This window comes from Asterias rubens, chromosome 1 (genome assembly GCF_902459465.1).
Source record: "Asterias rubens chromosome 1, eAstRub1.3, whole genome shotgun sequence".
NCBI classification, from domain to species: Eukaryota; Metazoa; Echinodermata; class Asteroidea; order Forcipulatida; family Asteriidae; genus Asterias; species Asterias rubens.
In genome coordinates, this window is record NC_047062.1 from 8,240,078 (window position 1) to 8,259,849 (window position 19,772).

The 19,772-nt window shown below is 38.2% G+C and overlaps 1 protein-coding gene across 1 annotated transcript in view; it reads left to right on the forward strand.

The window, feature by feature from the left end:
• Window positions 1-19,772, forward strand: part of LOC117300096 (B-cell lymphoma/leukemia 11A-like) — a 48,248-nt gene that overhangs the window by 14,804 nt on the left and 13,672 nt on the right. The window contains exon 2 of the mRNA XM_033783790.1: window positions 12,250-12,651. Within this exon, the coding sequence (XP_033639681.1) occupies window positions 12,250-12,651 (402 nt within the window). The remainder of the gene's footprint in view (window positions 1-12,249; window positions 12,652-19,772) is intronic.

Genomic DNA, 19,772 nt, shown 5'->3' on the forward strand with positions numbered 1-19,772 from the left:
CAATAATGTAGAGGCTGAAAACCCAATCCATATTATTGCCCCCGGTGTGATTCGAACCGGGGTCGTATGTGGAGACGGAAGGTGATGAACACAAATAAAAAGCCTTGGATAAGTTTTGAATGATCCCAACTTCATACCTCAAAGAGATAGGCCATTGGTGCTGACTCCTTTGTTTAGCATTTCAATTTTTTTTTTTTTTTTTTAACCACTCCTTTAGAAATCGCAATGTTTCCTACAAGTTTAGGTAATGTAGTCATAATGTCCTAATGCATATTTATTTGTCTTCTGCCTCTGGCAGATTTATACTGAGTCTGGATTTGGTTGTTTCCACAGCATCTTGGTTTTCTTTTAGGGATAAAATGTGTTGTGGTGCATGATTTAAAATTGTCCTCCACTGCTCCCTCGGTACGGAATGCTTGTATAATTGGCTCCCTTGACCGCAGGTGGATCAAATTTTAAAAATTTCCATTATAGGCTCGGAGTTGATCTGATAAGGGGAGTGGATGAGTCGGACAAAATCTGCTCCAAAAGCAAAGAGGGCGAGTAGTTTATCAATATAATCACTGGGGGTACCCTGGCTTGCGGGCCCACAAGGACAGTAAGCTCACGACTGGATAAATCTGGCAGGCTTTTTTACACTCAAATATCATATTTTTAAAATAAGTTATGTTCAAATATTCACTTTGACTTTCAATTCTGTTAAAAGAACAAAATAGTGATTCAAAAATGTTTCTGTTCCAGTGAATACTTTGAGCTACAAGCCCTATGGCCTTGTTTGTGGTTTTTCCCCCGAAAAATTGAATCCTCATCAAAGATGGGTTTGTTGCAGTATTAATAAGTGTTTTGTTGTATTTCATTTATATTTCCTTTGCAATGGAATTTAAAACAAGTGCAAGAACACCATGTAAAGTGTTAACAATTCTGAATTCAAATTGTTCATTTGTAGAAGACCAATGATGTTGTTGGTCGAAATTTCAGAGAAACAGCATCTATTCTTTGACTTAAGTGTTGTGATAAGAGTGGGTTTCAAAAGAGGCACAACGGACACATCATCAGCAGGCCTCCTCATTCCTGAGAAAGGTTACTGAAATGGTAACATTGCCATTTAGTAAGGGACACCAAGGCAAAGGTCAGGGGTTATAGAGGTCAAGCTTACATCGGCTCTGTGTCACTCCATACCATGCTAGGGGTCCTCTAGCCCAGGTTAGACCCCTCAGTGGCACTGAAGTCCTTCCACGGCTGGGGGTTATCCAAAGCTGCAAGTAAAGTGGTTCTGAGAGTGCATGTAAAACTTGTTAAAGTAGCGCTCTCCCTCAGTCTCTCCCAATGCGTGCTAGATTTCTCAGTGGGCTTTGTCTGCCTTTTTTCCCTCTTGATTCTTACTGCAGAAACATCAACATTTGTATACGCCTTTTAAAGTTCTACACAGTTTCTCCCTCCCCCAACCACCCTTTATTGTTCTCTTTGTACAACCATGCCAATATTTGTATAGCCCTCCTTCGCTTTGTAACAAACACCTGTACTTATGGTTACCCCCAGAGGGTGACGCAGCAGGGCTAGTTCTTTTGGTGTTGTCGCCCTTTAAGGAACTTCTGAGTATTCTGAAAGTACATGCGCCTTTCCGATTCTTAAGACTCTCTACCCAGATGTGGATGAAGATACGAGTCTCAGTAAGAATGTGATGCACCATTCAGAGACAGTTGTGGAAAACAACTTTAGTTTGTTAATCAGTTTTGGCAAGCAGTAATCATATTGAGACTGAATGGTATCATTTATGTTGACATGCTCACGTGTTTAGGTACTCATTTTTATTTTTATTTTAAAGTCAACATCATTAGTTGCAAGGGCATATCCAGACAGTTATTGACTGGAGGGTAGGGAGGAAATAGATTTTTAACTAAATCAATCAATGTTGAAATATTTTGAAGATTATCAAAAATAATAATTTTATTATTATTGTATTGTTTTTCTTGTTAAGTTGTCATTTTTCAATTGATTAGTGAATCTTAATTTGATTTGACAATAAAAGATAAAATGTGAAGACATTTGGATTATACATTATAGCCCACCCTAATGTACAAGGTTTTGTGTTTGGCTGGAGTAGATGTTATACAAGAGTTTTAAAAACCTTGGCTTTTAAAACTCTGAGACTGTTTTTTTCCATACATTCATTGATTCTCTTCAGAACAACTTAGTTTTCCTGATGCCTTGCCTTGATACCCTCGGAAACAGACACATGCTTTATTACAAAAACCTTGTAGTCATTACCTTACCCCTTGAAACAAGTGAGAAGAGTGCTTTAGTGTCATTCTCACTCCGCACTCCCTTACTTTGTCCAAAAAGTACTAAATATAGCACTTAAAAAAATTAAATGGGAATTAAAAAATAATAAAAAACACAATTGGATTTATAGCAGGAACAAACTTTGTAACATGTTTATTTGCTGTTTTGGGATAAATAAATAAAAACTGTCAATCTGATACGCACATCTAAATTTGAATATTCATATAAAATTTACCATAATGAAGGGTGAGATTTGTTAAAACCTTGTTTTAATATAACTTTTTAGACTAATAAGTTTTGTAGTTTGTAGCTCTCCTCAGATTTTATAAATAAAGGAATGATATCTCATTACATTCTTTAGAATAGAAAATCTCTCCTCAAACTTTTTGTTTAAAGTATAGGACTTTGAGTCACTTTTCTTGTGTTAAACTTCAATCCAATTACATTCAATTTGTCTGTAAACTTGACAACATGAATCTTATTTTCTTTAGCTTCCTTAAGTTCAGGAGCAGCATTTAATCTATGTTTCCGCTTTTCAATCTATGTTGCCTGGGGACTTTCACGTCACTACAATGTACATGTTACTGGCAAAATTTCCTGCTGATTTCCGTGGAAAATCTTGTATGTACTCTCGGTGGCCGTGATACAGACATGAACTGCTGCTGTCAAGGCTAGATTTCATGTGTCTTTATGCGACGTTTCCGCCCACTCACAGTGACCTGATTCATGTTACCTGGCTTGAGGTTTGTTCATCATGGCGCCGGCCATGGCCATGACCAAGAAGCGTTCACACAGATGATTGTAACCTGTGAACCCATCTACACATACATTATCAGATATGCATAGGGGAATGACGTGGCTCATGTCTCAAAAAAGGTTGACGACTATTTCAACCCAGTGGGATAGAATAATCACAAAATGTTTCACCACAAAAATTATTTTGACCCAGTGTGATAGAATAATCACAAATATTTCAACACAAAACTTGTCCGAGATTGTGTCAAGCTCTACCAAACAGTGCATGTTGCGTACCAGTTTTTAATGAAACAGTGTCTATAGATTAGGAATTTCTGTATGAAGGAATTAGTCGTGATTAAATTAGACATCACATTGGACTGCGGAGAGTTAAACTAATTAAAAAAAAAAGTGCATGTTGCCTGTGACGGTTCCTGATTCGTCGGTGTTCTTCTTTGCTTCTTGGTATCCATTTTTATCCAATTACTATAATTGCGTGAGTATTTTTGTTTTTGTGAATCATGGATTGAGAGTGATTCCAAGAAGACATTGAATTGGATTTAGATCATAATTATCGACAAATGTTGTCCAAATGAATCCACGAAATGGCCCCAAAGCAGACTAGTGGATTCATGACATTCCAACCTAAATACTTTTTCAATTTGTTATATCAGACAACAAGTTCTGTGGTGTTATCGTAGCCAACATTAACATTATCCACTCTGTATGAAGCAGCACATGCTGTGCACAGACCGTAGCCTTTGAACTCATGTTGCATACATATCCGGCCATCCATTAACATTATCCACTCTGTACGAAGCAGCACAATGCTGTGCACAGACCCTAGCCTTTGAACTCATGTTGCATACATATCCGGCCATCCATAATGATTTGGGTATGCGCATGGCTGATGTCCTATTTTGATCTGCCCACAAGTCCCCCCCCCCCCATGATGGTCGGCTCTTTCGTCTCTTTTCCCTGCACTCTTTCCCTTTCATTCTGGAAATGAGATTGATCATAGTACGATGTCTCACTGCCCAAGGCACATTAATGCTTCAGCTTGACCTGCTTTGATGACCACATCCCTGTTAAGTCATCGCTGCGTTTTTCACCCTTCAACTCATGTTTTCTAGAGCGGATGTATGAATCTAACCCCCCCCCCCCAAGAAAAAAATTAGCATGGGGGCGTGACGCATCTTCCTTCCATGCTCGGATAATTAAGGCTCAGCAAGACAGAAATGCCAACTGTGGTGATAGAAAAAGGTGTCTATAATTGAATTCAATTTGTGACAAAAACTGGCTGTTTTAAAACTGGCATGATTCCACAGAAGTGTAAACCCTGTTCAATCAATTCAAACTCACATTTCTTTCCATCTTTCACGAAAATAGTACAAAGTCATAACAACAATTTGTTAAGAAGTAACCAATAAACAAAGCTCTGTTCTAATTTATGTTTTTAACCAAGTACAAGTTTGCCTTTTTGTTCATTTTTATTTTATTTTGTTTATTTTGTTGATGTAAAATGTTCAAGGTAGCAGCGGATTTCCTGCAAAAACATTTTTTGGTCCAGGTAGCTCTGTATGAACCAAATTTGTTTTGTTTTCTGTTGTGTTTTTAAAACCAAAAGCATGTGTTGACCTCGTTTGGTAAAACATTCAATCATTAAAGGCAGTGGACACTATTGGTAATTACTCAAAATAATTATTGCCATAAAACCTTCCTTGGTGACTAGTAATGGGGAGAGGTTGATGGTATAAAACATTTTGAGAAACGGCTCCCTCTGAAGTGCCATAGTTTTCGAGAACGAAGTAATTTTCCACGAGTTTGATTTTGAGACCTCGGATTTAGAACTTGAGGTCTCGAAATCAACCATCTGAAAGCACACAACTTTGTGTGACAAGGGTTATTTTTCTTTCATTATTATCTCGCAACTTTGATGACCGATTGAGCTCAAATTTTCACAGGTTTGTTATTTTATGCATATGTTGAGATACACCAAATGTAAAGGCTAGTCTTTGACAATTACCAATAGTGTCCACTGCCTTTAAATATATCATGCAAATTATTGACCGTTATGTTCCAAATCCTGGTTATATCATGACGTATGAGTTAACAGGTGTTGACGATGTGGTCAAGACAATGGAAATGTTTTTTAAATACCTCAGAGGGGGGGGTCCTCTCTGCATGTGTATAAATTCATAAGAATAAACAAATGTGAAAAGAAATTAATATATGTAAATGGTGAGGTGATGTTATATAGTATCCATGTAGGGATGTCATTTCATTATACTGGGTTGTCCCTAAGAAAATTTAGAACTAGAGACATTCTAGACCCAATTTTTGTTTATGTTTTGCCAAAGCACGCTGAATTGAAACAAGCTCTTCAGAAAGTTTTCTACTTGGAAATTATCTTGGTTTTAAAAGGTCTACTGTGCAATTTATAGGACATTGTTTTGTGGTGATTCTTAAAAAAAAAAGGGGGTTGTTTTCGCACAATCGTAAAAATTGTGCATAGCGGTGCGCAATTTTTGCATATGCTAGTTGGTGCATAGGTAAAACCCTGCATTTTGTTTTCATAAAGTGGTCAATCCTAATTCTTGGTCATGACCAGTTGGCCAAATCAAGGGCTTTTAATAAAATTCAAACCATATTTTTCATGAAGTTGATTGTAATGCCGATAGACTTTGCAAGTCTCATGGGAACTCCAACTGTGGTGTGCATGTTTGTTTCTTTATCAAAGCATGTTCGGGGAACCCAAGGTTAGGGACACGTTGTTTTGGATCAGGCGAGTTGGTCTATGAAAAGCGTTTGAAAACCATTTGTTATAAACCAAATATGGCTGGAAAGATCTTTTAAAAGTAGAATATAATGATTTTGATTCTAGTTTCAGACCTTGTGGTCACTGTTGACTCTCACCCACTGCACAATCTGGACCCAATATCTAGGTTCTGCTTACAGTAAGCAAAGAATTGCTAGCACTTGCAGCAGCAGGTTGCACAGTAAGCGGAGAAGGCTGATCGTAAGCGCAGAATTTGACTACAAGAGTAGCCATGAAATTTTACCCTGATCTGTGTTACCATGGAGATTGAAAACTTTGGACAACCCTCTTCCATACTTAATTAATAAAAGATGCCTGCTTCTCTAAAACTGTTAAAGCCCACCTGTATGGTTTTGAAGAGACAACATGATATTAATAACTCAAGCAGTCTGAACTTCAAGATAGGAACCCTTAACAGTAACATAATGTACATGCTGGTAGTGTCTGATTAATGTATCGACCAGAAATGTATAGTGTTGCAACAATGTTGGTTGCCTCCCCCTACTGCTCCCCCCCCCTCCCAAAATCAATGTGATACGTTGCATTCACCTTCACAATTGTGCTGTTCTTATTTGCATAATTACCAACTCTTTCATGGTTACTGACCATCTGATACAAGACAGAGCTTCGTGCAGACTGCTGAGTTTTAAAATGCAAATTCAGGATAAACAAATGTTTTAGAACCCAAGAGAATACTGAATGTTGTCGGGGAAAACATCATAACTCCTCAAGGTCAGATCCTCTCGATGAATAATTAAAGATACATCCTTAAATTGATCATCGCAGCAAACATTCTGAAGCTGTTTTATTTAAATAATACTAAATCTAAGCCTGAAAAAAGGGACAGTAAGAGAAGATTTATCTCTTCCGATCCTCGTCTGTTTTATTCGGTGATGCTCAGGAGGATTGAAAGTCAGGAGGACTGAAACTCAACATTTCTTTTAGTTTATTGACCCCTTGCACGCGCGTCACACGCAGCGACTGATGCCATGCTCACCATGTTGGTGGGCAGTTTACGTGTATTAACGCCGCGTCGCCTAAAATGCACACTTCACTGCATAACGCACAGCATAGATTTATATATGAAAACGCACAGTGAAATTGCCCACCAGTATGGCGCATTCAAGATTTTTCTGATGATGACGTCAGGTGAAATGGGTCAATAGACAAAGATGTTGAATTGAAAGGAAGAAACATGACCACTTGACTTGTCCTGTTTTGAGTTTACTGGCCCAACACTGACATCAGTGGCCTCGGGCCGGTGGTCCAGTGTATTCCAGCCCTGTCATTATAGAGTTAAACAAATAAAATTGGAGACCCTGTACATCACAAAAAGTGTTGAAAGAAAAACGGATTGTGTAATATACCCAGCATGTAACAACATTGAGGTAATGAATTCAGTAGCCAGACAGTTAACATGGTGGGAAATGCATAGGTCTACATTTTAAAGGCACTGGACACTATTGGTAATTACTCAAAATAATTGTGAGCCCAAAAGCTTACTTGGTACGAGCAATGGGGAGCTGTTGATAGTATAAAGCATTGTGAGAAACGGCTCCCTCTGAAGTAACGTAGTTTTTGGGAAAGAGGTAATTTCTCACTCAATATTGTAATACTGACTTTAAGGCCTGAAGCCTTTTATCTGATAGGAAACAAAGTTGGGCAACAATTGTGCTTTTCTTTCATTATTCTCTTGCAACTGGGATGACCAATTGAGTCAAAATTTTCACAGGTTTGTTATTTTTTGCATATGTTGGGATACACCAAGTGAGAAAACTGGTCTTTGACAATTAGAAAAGGTTTACAGTGCCTTTAAGGACTACATAATGTGAGAATCCCTAAGCATAGGCGACTCGTCCAGCTCATATTTTCCCAAATTGAATTCCCAGTAATTCTTTGTGCCTGCTCGGGACAGTTTGGTCCCTTAGTTTCAGATAATTTAATATTAAGATGTCGTGAAAGGTAAACCTAAAAAATAAAGGGGATTGTGTTAACAAAAAAAAATCATTCAGTCCAAAGTGCACTTTTTGAGTAAAATGTTTTCCGATCTGCATTTATAACGCATGACATTGTTCTAGACTCAGTATGTTCTTGAGTCAGGAAATGTAAAATCTCAATCTGGACAGAAGTGATGTAACCAATATTTTCGTTTGGGGGTGAGGGGGGGGGGGGGGGGGGGGAGGCAAGCGGAGGAAAGACGGATGTTTTTTCGAGTAGAGGGTGGGGCTATTTTGGATCATTAATTTTGGAATGATCATTCATTCATTTCGGAGTTTGTTCATTCATTTTGGAATGAAAACACAAGATCATTCATTTTGGACAAGAAGGGCAAGGACTCGGGGGGTGGGGCTCCAAGCCCCCTCCCCCACCTTGGGTTATGACACTGATAATAGCAGTGGAAGTTTTGATAAATAGTTCCTCCGTGAAGATTTTCTCATTTAAAAGAAATTAAGAAATCTTATAAACACCAGTTTCCTGTTGGTTTTACATTTTCATTTTGTTTTACTTATTTTGTATTATTTTTTATATTTTATGGTAACCAAAATAATATATTTTGAGAACTTACTACGCGCCGGTATCTGTCAAGTTTTGATGCTCATGGTGCGCTTGCTTATAATATTCGACCATTCTTCATACAGTCCTTAAAGTGACAAGCTGTCCCAGAAACAAACATAATTCGCAATAAAGACTCTTTCGCTTGATCCATTTAGACTTAGGCTGTTGTTATTAAATACAATGCATCATTTTAGACCATCACATTTCATCCATAGTCTTTCAAGCATGAAGGGATTCTGAAAATGTTGTGCTCGTTTTGAACTTGTTAAATTTTTTAAATTACAAATTGAAATGCATTCAGGCTCTGTTAAATTGGTGCAATCAAGTATATGATGTGCCAATGATGGAAAACGGTATTTGATAAGAAGTTAAAATGTCATCATCACTCGACATGTAAAATCACTCAACTGAGTATTTGAAATCAGCGGCAGTATACAGGTTTTTAATACAGACTAAAATGGCTCTCAGCAACGCCAGTAACGATGACCTACTTGGATGCATTGTCAGAGTATTTTTCTATGAGCAATCTGCGAAGGCGTTGTGCAATGACGACGGCAGTAGCGCGGGCTCTCCTAGCTCACAGCCACAGACTGCGCATTATCTGGGGCTACATTGCTTTCGCTTGGCCTACTTCAGCCTGGTCTGCAGGTATGTAAATAACACCAGATGGACTTGCCCTGTCCCCCATCACATGTCTGGCACTCAATTATTGCACAGAGGAGAGACCCATGGTTTAATAAGGCTAGTTGGGTCGCTCCCTTTATTCATGCTTCGTTGGACATGTGTGTGTGTCTGCCCCCTGCGCTACCGAGTGCAGCCGCCAACGCAAGCCCCTGCAACTAACAACCCCCCCCCCCCTGGCAACCAAACCTCCCCCCACAATCATCTACTGCACTGACCATTAAAGATGTGGTATTGATTTTTTGAGTGACTGAGGATCGCCCTGCCTAGATATTACCAAAGAAGAGGATCTGTACATGGGTAGGATCATGTGGTGAGGTCTGACGATTTTGCCAGGCATCGGATAATATAGCAATTACATTGGGAGGACATGTTGTGCTCTAATTAAAGGACTGTATCGTATTGTTCGGCATTTGGGAATTAAAGACGTTATTGTGTGCTGTTGTTCGCCTGTGTTAAACATTATTGGATGAGTCAGCTAGAAATATTAATTGCTCTTCTTTTCTCCTATTTAACAAATATTTAAATCTTCTAAGCAATACTACAAAGTGTTGTTTTAAACCATTTTTGATTACACAAATTATTATTACACAATATTATTACACAAAATCTGTACAAACTTATGACCTAAACAAACATTTCTTGTTACATAAAACAATTAAAAATCATCACTTAAATATTTTTGTCTGGTAGCCTATGATATAATTTATCTTAAACTATATTGCCAACATATTTTCTGCCTTCCGGAAAATTTGACTAAGGACACAAATGTTCAACTGCATTTTCTGATTTGTTTATCTCTTTTATATTTTATTAAGGATAAAAAGAGTAAAAGGTACCGTTAATAAAATGATGGAAATGAAATTTTGAATAAAAGTGTCAAGTTATTTGTGACATTTATATTTTTCACTAAACATTTGCAGGTTAAACATTGTTTACCAACATGTTTCAAATATCTGTCAGTGTATTGCAAGGTAATCGTTTCCTTAAAAAGAACCTGGATTGGATCTACATATCACTCCTAGTAGTGGAGTCAGGCACATATAATTAGTTGTTAAATGCTTTTTCAAATGCCGAAAACACTTGACAATATTTCTATAAAAGAAACATACTTTGCTATTAAATGGAAATGCAAGTGGGGCTAATTAAAATCACTTTCTCTTGACGCTGTTATATGCACACGTTACACTGTTTGTTTAAAGCGATATTATGTTTGCATAACATGGCAATGGCATATAACTTCCTTAATTTGCAACCCATAATTGTACCCTACCCATTCCCTTTAAACTAGACCAGTTTGCAATGTTGGTCAAGGGCACAAGCCAGCCTAGGTATTCCACAAATGTCTGAATGAAACTCTGCTCATTTTCTGCACAGACAGTACTGAGCAGTTGCTGTTGCTAGGTAGTCAGTAGAGCTGTAGTCAGAGAGAGCATAGAGCGAGGAGCTCTATGGAGAGTGGTAGTCAGCTGTAACTATTCCTGTCAGTGTCAGACAATGACTAGGATCTAGCCCATGGCCCCAAGGCTTGGTTATGATAATCTCCACTCCCCTGCAGTTCCCAGGGACCCCAAGCTGTGTGTTGGTCCAGCCAGCTACATGACCTCTAGTTGAGGACAAGGTCCTCTGTCTATTGACACAGCTACCCTTGTGGTTTGCAATAATGTCAACAAGGTTATGTAATCATGGTCAGGTAATGTCCAGCCAGCTCAATAAAGGATCATTTCAAGGACTTCAGTCCACACAGGGGAGTTTGACCTCAGCTCAGGACAATACAGCCTTTCCTTTCTACCTTGACATTGTCTGGGTTAGTGGTATGTGATTAACAGCCAGCCTATTATACAAGGTTGTATGGTGTTTACAGGCTGGAGACCACTCCAGTAGCCTGAGCTCAGTGCTGGGTACTTTGAAGTGAATTGTAAAGAGTGCTGATATTTATCATGGTCAGGGTCAGTGGACATGGTACAGTATTGTTATTGTGGCTCACTGCTTTGGGTTAATGGCAGGGATCATAGATTGGATAAGGTTGGCAGGACTGTAAAGAAATCTAAAAGACAGCTTACAATAAAAGTAGTTCATAGGTAGCATTGTGAAGAAAAGTATCACAAAAGCTACGTATGAAAATGTTACCCTCATATCCGGGTGTATTGTGAAAACAGCAGAAACCATCACAGTTTGTTCACAAAACTTTTAAATTCATCCACATTTTGTGAGGTGCTTGTGTGCATTGTGAGGTACCTGTGCACCTCTGGTCAAGAGCACCAATCCTCAGAACTTTGATAAACGATTCATGCATGATTCATTTTTCACTGACTCAAATGTTTTTTGGGTTGGTGACAAATTATCCAAATCTTTTGGGGGTTCCTGAAAGTGTTTAAGTCTACGAGCCGTAAGAGTAAAATTCTGCGGTATGCAGTGCAATGACATTGGGATCAGGGTTGTACATGATGAGGTTTTTCTGTGCAGTACTTATTGGAGTACTGCCAGAGGTACCATTTGATTCCGATTCTCCTTCTTTCTATCTCTCTGACTGACAGTTAGCAGAGAAGAGTGAATGAATGTCTAGCCAGAATTAACATGAAATTGCTAAATTTAATCAAATTAGTAATGAATAGACTATGTTCTTATCGAGAACGATGATCTGGTGCGTTACAGTCCGGTTTGGCGTATCGTGATTCAAACAATAATAATAATAATAACCGTATTTATAACGCGCCTTTTGCCAAAGGATACAAAGCGCCAGGTATTATTACTGCAAGGAGTTGGGGCGATTTTTGAGATAATATAAGACCTAATCCTTAAGCACAATGTAATGGTTTACAAGGTGCTGTGGCGCAATATGCTGCCAATCCAGCCAGGAACACCGGGGCGAACCCCTTCTCTTTTCGACAAGTGCACTGGGTTCTTTTACATGCGTTTAAACAACACATGGGACCAACGGCTTTTCGTCCCATCCGAAGGACGAAGCAATGGTTATGTGTCTTGCTTAAGGACACAGGTGTCACGGCTGGGGATTCGAACCCACACTCTGCTGATCAGAAACACCAGAGAAAAACATAGGAACTGGCTATTGAAGGTTATGCGAACATTATCAGTCTTTCACCTGATCTGGAGGTTTATGTTTGTCGTCTTATCGTTCTAACCTGACACAATCTCCCGATCTTCTTTTCAAACAGATGAAGACGAGGCTCATGGAATCCTGGAAGGGGACGAGGCGCCACCCCATGACCTCATCAAATGTGGCGAGTGCAACAAGGACTTTGCCCTGGCCGATATAGTCAAGTTTATTGAACACAAACGAAAATGCTACCCACGAAACGATCACATACAACAGTCGCCACCTTCGGAAGAGGGGGAAAATGGGGAGGATGCAACCCTGGGCAAGACGGACACAGACGAGGCAAGAGAAAGCACAGAGACTGTGGAGGAAGACAAGGAAGAGGTCACTATCATGGATGTGGTAGTGAGGTCGGAAAAGCCAAAGATAATCACACCTATTAAGAGGATATCATCAACGTCATCAATGCAGAGGGATCTAATCTCACCTAGAGTCAAGCAAACACAAACACAAACTTCAGGTTGGTATTTACTCCAACAGGTCTTACTTAAATAGGCGCTCCAAGGTTAAGTTAAGTTGTGTGATCCACTCATTTTCCAATAGAAAGAGTTGCCATATAAAAGGGGAAAGTCTCTAACCTCACGTATAAATGGTGCAAAATTCCATTATGTGTTCGATACCCTTCAAGTGCAAATTTTGTCAAAATCCTAAAATGTTCGATGACATCATACATTTCAAGTAATGTGGTATGTACACTTTTGTGCAGAGAATTTTTAGTTCATTTCAGAATTCTGATGCTTGGTCTATTCAATCAAATGGCATTAAGTTTAAGCTAATGAGATACATAAATTTATCTTTGAAATGTACAGACCAAATTGTTTTTCCTGCCTGATGCCATGTTTCAAAATTTTGGCTGAAAGAGTATCACATAAAATGACATTTGACACCTTTTTAACGAGACTTGTAACCCTTTTTCCCCCTTTTCATGAGGACTCTATATATTGGAAGTTCAGTGCATCACAAAACTTCATTTGACACAACCTTGTCTGCTTCGACACATTCTTGCCTCCATTGGACAAAAGGGCAGGGACAATTATTTTGGGAATGACGCTGCGAAGCATCCAATATTGGCCTCCTATGTCGGTGTGGCGTGGCCAAGAGGTTAAGAGCACTGGACTCAAGCTCAGATGTTTCTGATCAGCAGAGTGTGGGTTCGAGTCCCAGTCTTGACACAAGTTTGTGTTCGTGAACAAAATGGTTTTTAATACCACCATTGCTGGACACTAAGCCGATGGCTTTATGAGATTGGTGGGCCCAGGCCAGCTCAGTGCGAATACAGAGGCATATTCATATGTTGTAGTTTGCAGGGAGTTGTGGTCTTTATAGGAGATGTGGGTGCCAGAGCTGGCAACTCTCCCTGTATCTGCAGAAAGTTCCCTGACAATAAACCAATCTTTCTGATGAAAACATTTGACAATTTCTTGGATCAGGGAAACTTGTTCCCATTATGTTGAAGGTTATTCTAAACACCTCATTGATTGCTGTACAAAATCTTCCTGATTGGAAGATGCAAATGTTGGCAAGATGCAAATGTTGGCAGCTCCGGGATGCAATGGAACAATGAATTCACATCCAACCATATTTTGTCATATTTGTTTTGGGGAGGGGGGTGGGGGACGGTTGAGTGAACAAAGTACCAAACTTGGGCTCACGCTTGTCATTTTCTTGGTGAGACCCTGTTGGTGTTTGTATCAGTATGCTCCTTAAGACTATGTTGGAATACAATGCATCATAAAATACTCTGCCATTTTGCTGATTCTCGCTTATTACACTACTGTTTACAATGACAGAAATATTGTTTATCTTGTTGTCTTGCAGGTATCAAATATACACACCTGTGTCTATTTGATTGCATAGCTATTTTTTTTTTTTTACATCAAAGTCAATTTTTACCGAGGACAGCAGGTGTTTTTCCATGTGCGCCTACCCTTTAAAAGTCTCTAGAATTGTCACAAAGGTTCACTGTTTGCAAGAGACACTTGTGTACTTCATTTAAATTATGCAAGCGCCGCTACTTTTCATCTCTTCTAACCCCTGTGTCTGAAGCAGCAGAATTAATAGACACATGAGTTCATGACGAAGCAATGGCACAGTAGTAGTACATGAAACCACATTGCAATGTTGTCTGTGGACAATGATGCGTGAAATGTATTGATTCACTACCTTGTCCATTCTGTCTGGCTCCCAGATGAGGGTCTTAGTTGCCATGGTAAAAACACCTGAGTATCTTCAAGAACTCATTCACACTCACAAACCATCTCCAGCTCTTCGATCTGCCTCTTCATCCCAACTTCAAACACCAGTCACACGTACAAAGACATACGGTCATTGTCTTTCGCACACTCATCACCTGTACTCTGGAACTCTCTGCCAAACCACATAAAAACTGCCCAAACTGCTAATCAATTCAAATCACTGCTCAAAACCTATTTATTCAATTAGTTCTCTGTTGTTTTCTGCCGCTTTCTGTGTATATATGCTTATCTTTAATTATGTTAATTTATAATATTGTTGTTGTTTTTTTCTTGTAAAGCGCTTCGAAGCGCTATATAAAAACCTGTGTATTATTATTATTATTATTATTATTATGGTGATAGTAACAACCTAGATCCCCACTGGTCGTCTACTTTTTTAAGCAGATTTCATGTGAATTTTGAGTCTGTGCTTTATCTTCTTTGCCACAGATTAAAAGACAAATTTAGGATTTGAAAGTAAAGATTTGACAAAAAGTATTACACTCTTTGATTTGACAATCAAATCTTATCAGAAATTACATGAACATCTATCCGCCATCACAGATTACCAAACTGAAAAGGTTTTGATTTTTTCAATTTTCTGAAGCATATATTAACAAAAACACTTCTGACGTTTATTCAGGTATTTTGTACACATTTGCACCAGGCTCGCCACAAGCAATCAAATTGGCTATCAGCCTTTTGTGAGGTGTGCAACATCCAAAGTATTTCAGATGGAAATCTTTGTCTGAAGGATCGGTACTTATGTTGAGCTTTATAATGAGTGAGCTTTCACATTGAAACTGATCAGTTTTAAAAAATACATTGTATTATTAGTTTTTGTTTTTATCTTTCTAATCACCAACCTTTACGCTGACCTTTAAAAACAATTCACAGTCCATCTTGGCTGATCAGAGACTGATTGATAAACTTGTCTTGTGTTCATCTACTTAATAAAAACACAGAATGAAACTACATACAGTAAAACAATTTTTTTTATTACTAAAACATGGCAATGTGTTAAAAATGCAAAAAAAAAGATTTTTTGCTGCTTTTACATGGTTTTCATATTAAACTAACACACATGATGGTGAATCCCATGAATAGTAATTTTTACCATTATTTTTCGAAACCCTTTTTGCTAATCACGCCCAAAATGTGTGCTACCATTACATAGGTTTAACGATAACATGCACATCAGTTGGGCAAAATCTTCATTGTTTAATAGTAACCGGAAACGGAGGACAGTTTCTGTTGATATCTTCAATTTGTTTTACTTTTGAATACATAAATTATGCATACTTTCAAAGTTGGAATTTTTGTCATCTTCTAAAATTCACAAGTACTCAAGCAATGAGCATACAGACAGTGAAGTTCTAATACCTATACATACATGTAGGCAGCATTATAGCAATGCTCTGTAAGCATAGACAGCAAAACACAAGAACACATAGTGCTGAAATGCTAATACTTGTATACCATCGATCAAGAGGTGATCAGAAAATGTTTGCTTGCAATAACCACCCGATAAATCATACATGTAGCGAGATTGAAAAACATCTTTCAAACATAAAAATGACAATCTATCGCCCGTCGAGCGAGCGGCATGGCTTATACTTGTTGTGTAGAAGTTGTACCAGCTAAACCATTTACATATGACCCAAAGATATTATACACAGTCTATGACCTATGACGACATATAGCTAGCCAGGGAGCAAACCATATGCGTTCGCCCTCTGCTTTCCAATGTCAAAGGTCAAATCATCCAGACAGATCATGAACTTGGGGTCAACCATCCCTAACATTAAGTGTTAGTTTAGACTCTAGCCATTTTGCAGCGCTAAGCTTTTTACCTGTGGGGGATCGAATAGGACATTGTGAACGTATTTTCAACACAACTCTTCAGAGCAGACATGGTTTTATTTAGCGATGGGGTGAAACGGCGCAGCCAAGTTACACATCATTGCCTAAATTATTACAAGTTTCAAAATCTATAATAATAACAATTGGATTTGGCTGTGTATGATTTTTATATCCATGTACGTGTGTATACATTTTATATCAGTATTTTCATATTTTCTATCTAAGACTATTATTATGTTCCAAAACATCAAGATATTTTCTGATATTCTTACAGTTGAAGTAAAGTTGGATAGTCTGTTTGAGCTTGTACATGTATCAGCTCTATAAATTTTTATCCCATATCAAACGTGCAGTTTCACACAGTAAAATTCTCACTGAACTCTTAAAAAATTTCCCTGAAGTTCAATGGTAAAGGGGTGGTTAAGAATAGAAAACATCCTTGTTATGTTTTAGTCAGGAAGCTTATACTGATTATGAGAACGCCTAGAACTATTGTTTCTGTATTATATCACTCTCTGAATTTCATATTCGAGAAAACTGTATCCTAAATCCTAAAGAAAAATGCAACAGCTGATTTCGGTTGTTACGACCAAATTTAAGGCAAATGTGTTTACATGCTGAAATTGTGTGTGTTCTTCTCTATTTACACAATGGACTAAGCCCAAATTTTTGCGGGTTTGTTAAATCAAATATGAATGATCACATCAAACATGAACATTGTCTGTGACTATTTTCTTAGCTCTAACAACTCTGTATAGTACAATTAAATTGAACCTCAAGAAATAGGCCTATACAAGGACAGAACATTATGCCCATCTTCAAATGGCAACTTATTTTACAGATTTGTTTAATCGAGTTCCTGTTTAATCCAAAGTTTATTCTTTACCGCCATTTAGTTTTCCTGATGACAAATTTAAGCTTTGGGGAAATAACTATGTCACCATTTTTGTGATAATGAGAATCAATCACCCCTAAAAAAGGTAACCCCTAAAAAAATGAACTCCAGGGCTGAGTACTTCTGTGCCCTAAAGCTGTGTCACACAAGGCACTTTACTGGCAACCAGTTACAGGCAATCCCCCAGAAGAAACATATTTTATATGATTTGAGGCATTGCATGGTGAGGTATCAATATATATTTGGTTAGCAGTAACACCATGTGTGTATCAACTTGCCAGGTAGAGTTTGTTCTTTAGAGAATTGTCTTGCCTACAACCGAGGAGTTGATTTATCAGGTTTTCGTGAGACTTGAGTTCGGTAAAAGAACTGTCCTGCTTTTTAACTTCTATCTGGGCGGATTCTGGAAGGTATAGAAAATTAGCTGGGACTACTACTTTGAGATCAATTCAAGAACTGACTCCGGGGTAGTGCAGTTTATATGATCCTATAAGCTATAGAAGTAGTCCCAGCTAATTCTCTTTACCTACCACTCTGGTAGTAGTTAAAAAGCAGGACAGTTCTTTTCAGAACTGAGAAGTCTCCCGAACAATCCGATAAATCTACTCAACGATAGTAGAATACAGAAAGACAGTTCTCTAAGAACAAACTGTACCTGGCAAGTTAGGATACACACATGGTGTTACTGCAAACCAAATATACATTAACTACTACTTTAGCTCATAGGATCATTATTGACTGCACTACCACGGAGTGAGTTCTTAAAATTTATCTCAAAGTTTCTATTAGCTTGCTCTAGTCATTGCCAGGAGACCTAAGAGATATTTTTCTTGGGCATAGTGAGCTACTGATGTCTCTAGTGCTACTGGAGTATTGCTTGTGCATGCTGTCTGGTTGCCTCCGAGTTGCCTGTAAAAATTGCACTGTGTGACTTATATCCTTTACACTGCCCTTTTTCTGTTGTTGTTTTTTTCTTAGGGGGGAAAAGGGGTTTGGGATTAAATTTGTGATGTACTTTTACAGTTCAGGACAGCCATTCAAAGTCGGCCAAGTGTGGATGAAGTCAGTAGACTGGCACAATATTGTCATATAGATATTATTGGCTAGCCTGTAAACACCAGACAGTGATGAATGGTCACTAAAGTAGATCAATGGTTGCTTGATCAATGGTTGCTTGGTTTGTTATGAACAAACGTTGTTTATAGAGTTGTCCCCTCACAAAGTTTCTACCTAGAGAAAAGCTGGACCAGTGCGAGGGGTTAAAAAAGAGTACATCAAAATACTATAATAATAATAATAATAATAATGTACATTTATAGGGCGCACATATCCATTGAAAATGTTCAAGGCGCAAACCATGGCTGCACGCATCATTGATCGTAGAGCCACTGAAATGTATAAAACATCCTCAATTGAAGAAACTAATTCAATTCATCTCATCATTCATTTCCATGCTGCTGCATGGTATTATTTCAAGGTTCTCTCTGATGTGATGACCTTTGCAGGTTTTTTAAGATTCATCTCTGTCTCTCGGAGGATTAAGTGCAATTTATGACCGATTATTATTTCTCTGACAAATCCACAGGTTTCAGCTCATGAGAGCTGTAACGTTTGAATTGGTCAATCACAGGCTAGGACTGCACACCCACTAGTATCTAATAATCCACTCCCAACAGTGAACGTGAGCTTAACAATCAAAGGGCGCCTGTCAAAATGGTAATTGCAAAAAGTAGTAGCCACCTTGTCGCATGATTGACCATAGAGTACTGTACCCTAACCTTGTGGGCCATTCGGTTGGAGAGACGGCCCGAGTGGCCATGTGGTTAGACTGTGTCTGAATGTCAAGGATTTTTTTCCCTGTAACTCAATCTGTTTGAAGTCTTTTAAATCTGTCACCACACCCTGCCTTCCAGTTATTGTTACGCTGGGCCTTATTCAGGTTAGGTTATAAACAAACAAAATAGTTAGTTTTAAAAGACTTTTGGAAAGTTATTAATTTCTAATACATTTCTTTGTATCAGATTGGCTCAGTGGTTCCTTAATAATGGAAGCAGTGGTTTCTTTCTTGGCCTTTTCAATTTTAAGGACCCGGGTTCCAATCCCATCTCAGGCAACATGTGGATTGGGTTTTCAATCCCTACCTGGTCGTGTGGGTTTTCCCTCTATTGTATTCTCCTCCCACTAATTGTCAGCTTCTGATTGGCACCGCCGAAAAAAAGATATATTTACAAAATAGGGAGACCGCACACATAGGCCAACCGGAGTTCGTTGGTACAAATTTTGCACTAGTAGTTTTTATTTTATTTTTTTCCTAACCCAAATGAAATAAATAAGTACAGGTAGATGAATTAATAAGGGAAATAGATAAAACTAGACATGATTGCATTTGTGCACAAATGCAGAGCTGTTTCGTTAAGAAAATTTTCAATTTTTGTCCACTTAATTTGAAATTCTCTTTGCATAAAAGTAGTTATGACCAATCCAGCCTATTAAAAAACTAATAATTTGGATTATACCATGTTCGGATAGCATTTTATGATTTAAAGGTGCAAAAATGGAAAAAATCATAAAAAATCATTTGATGACGTC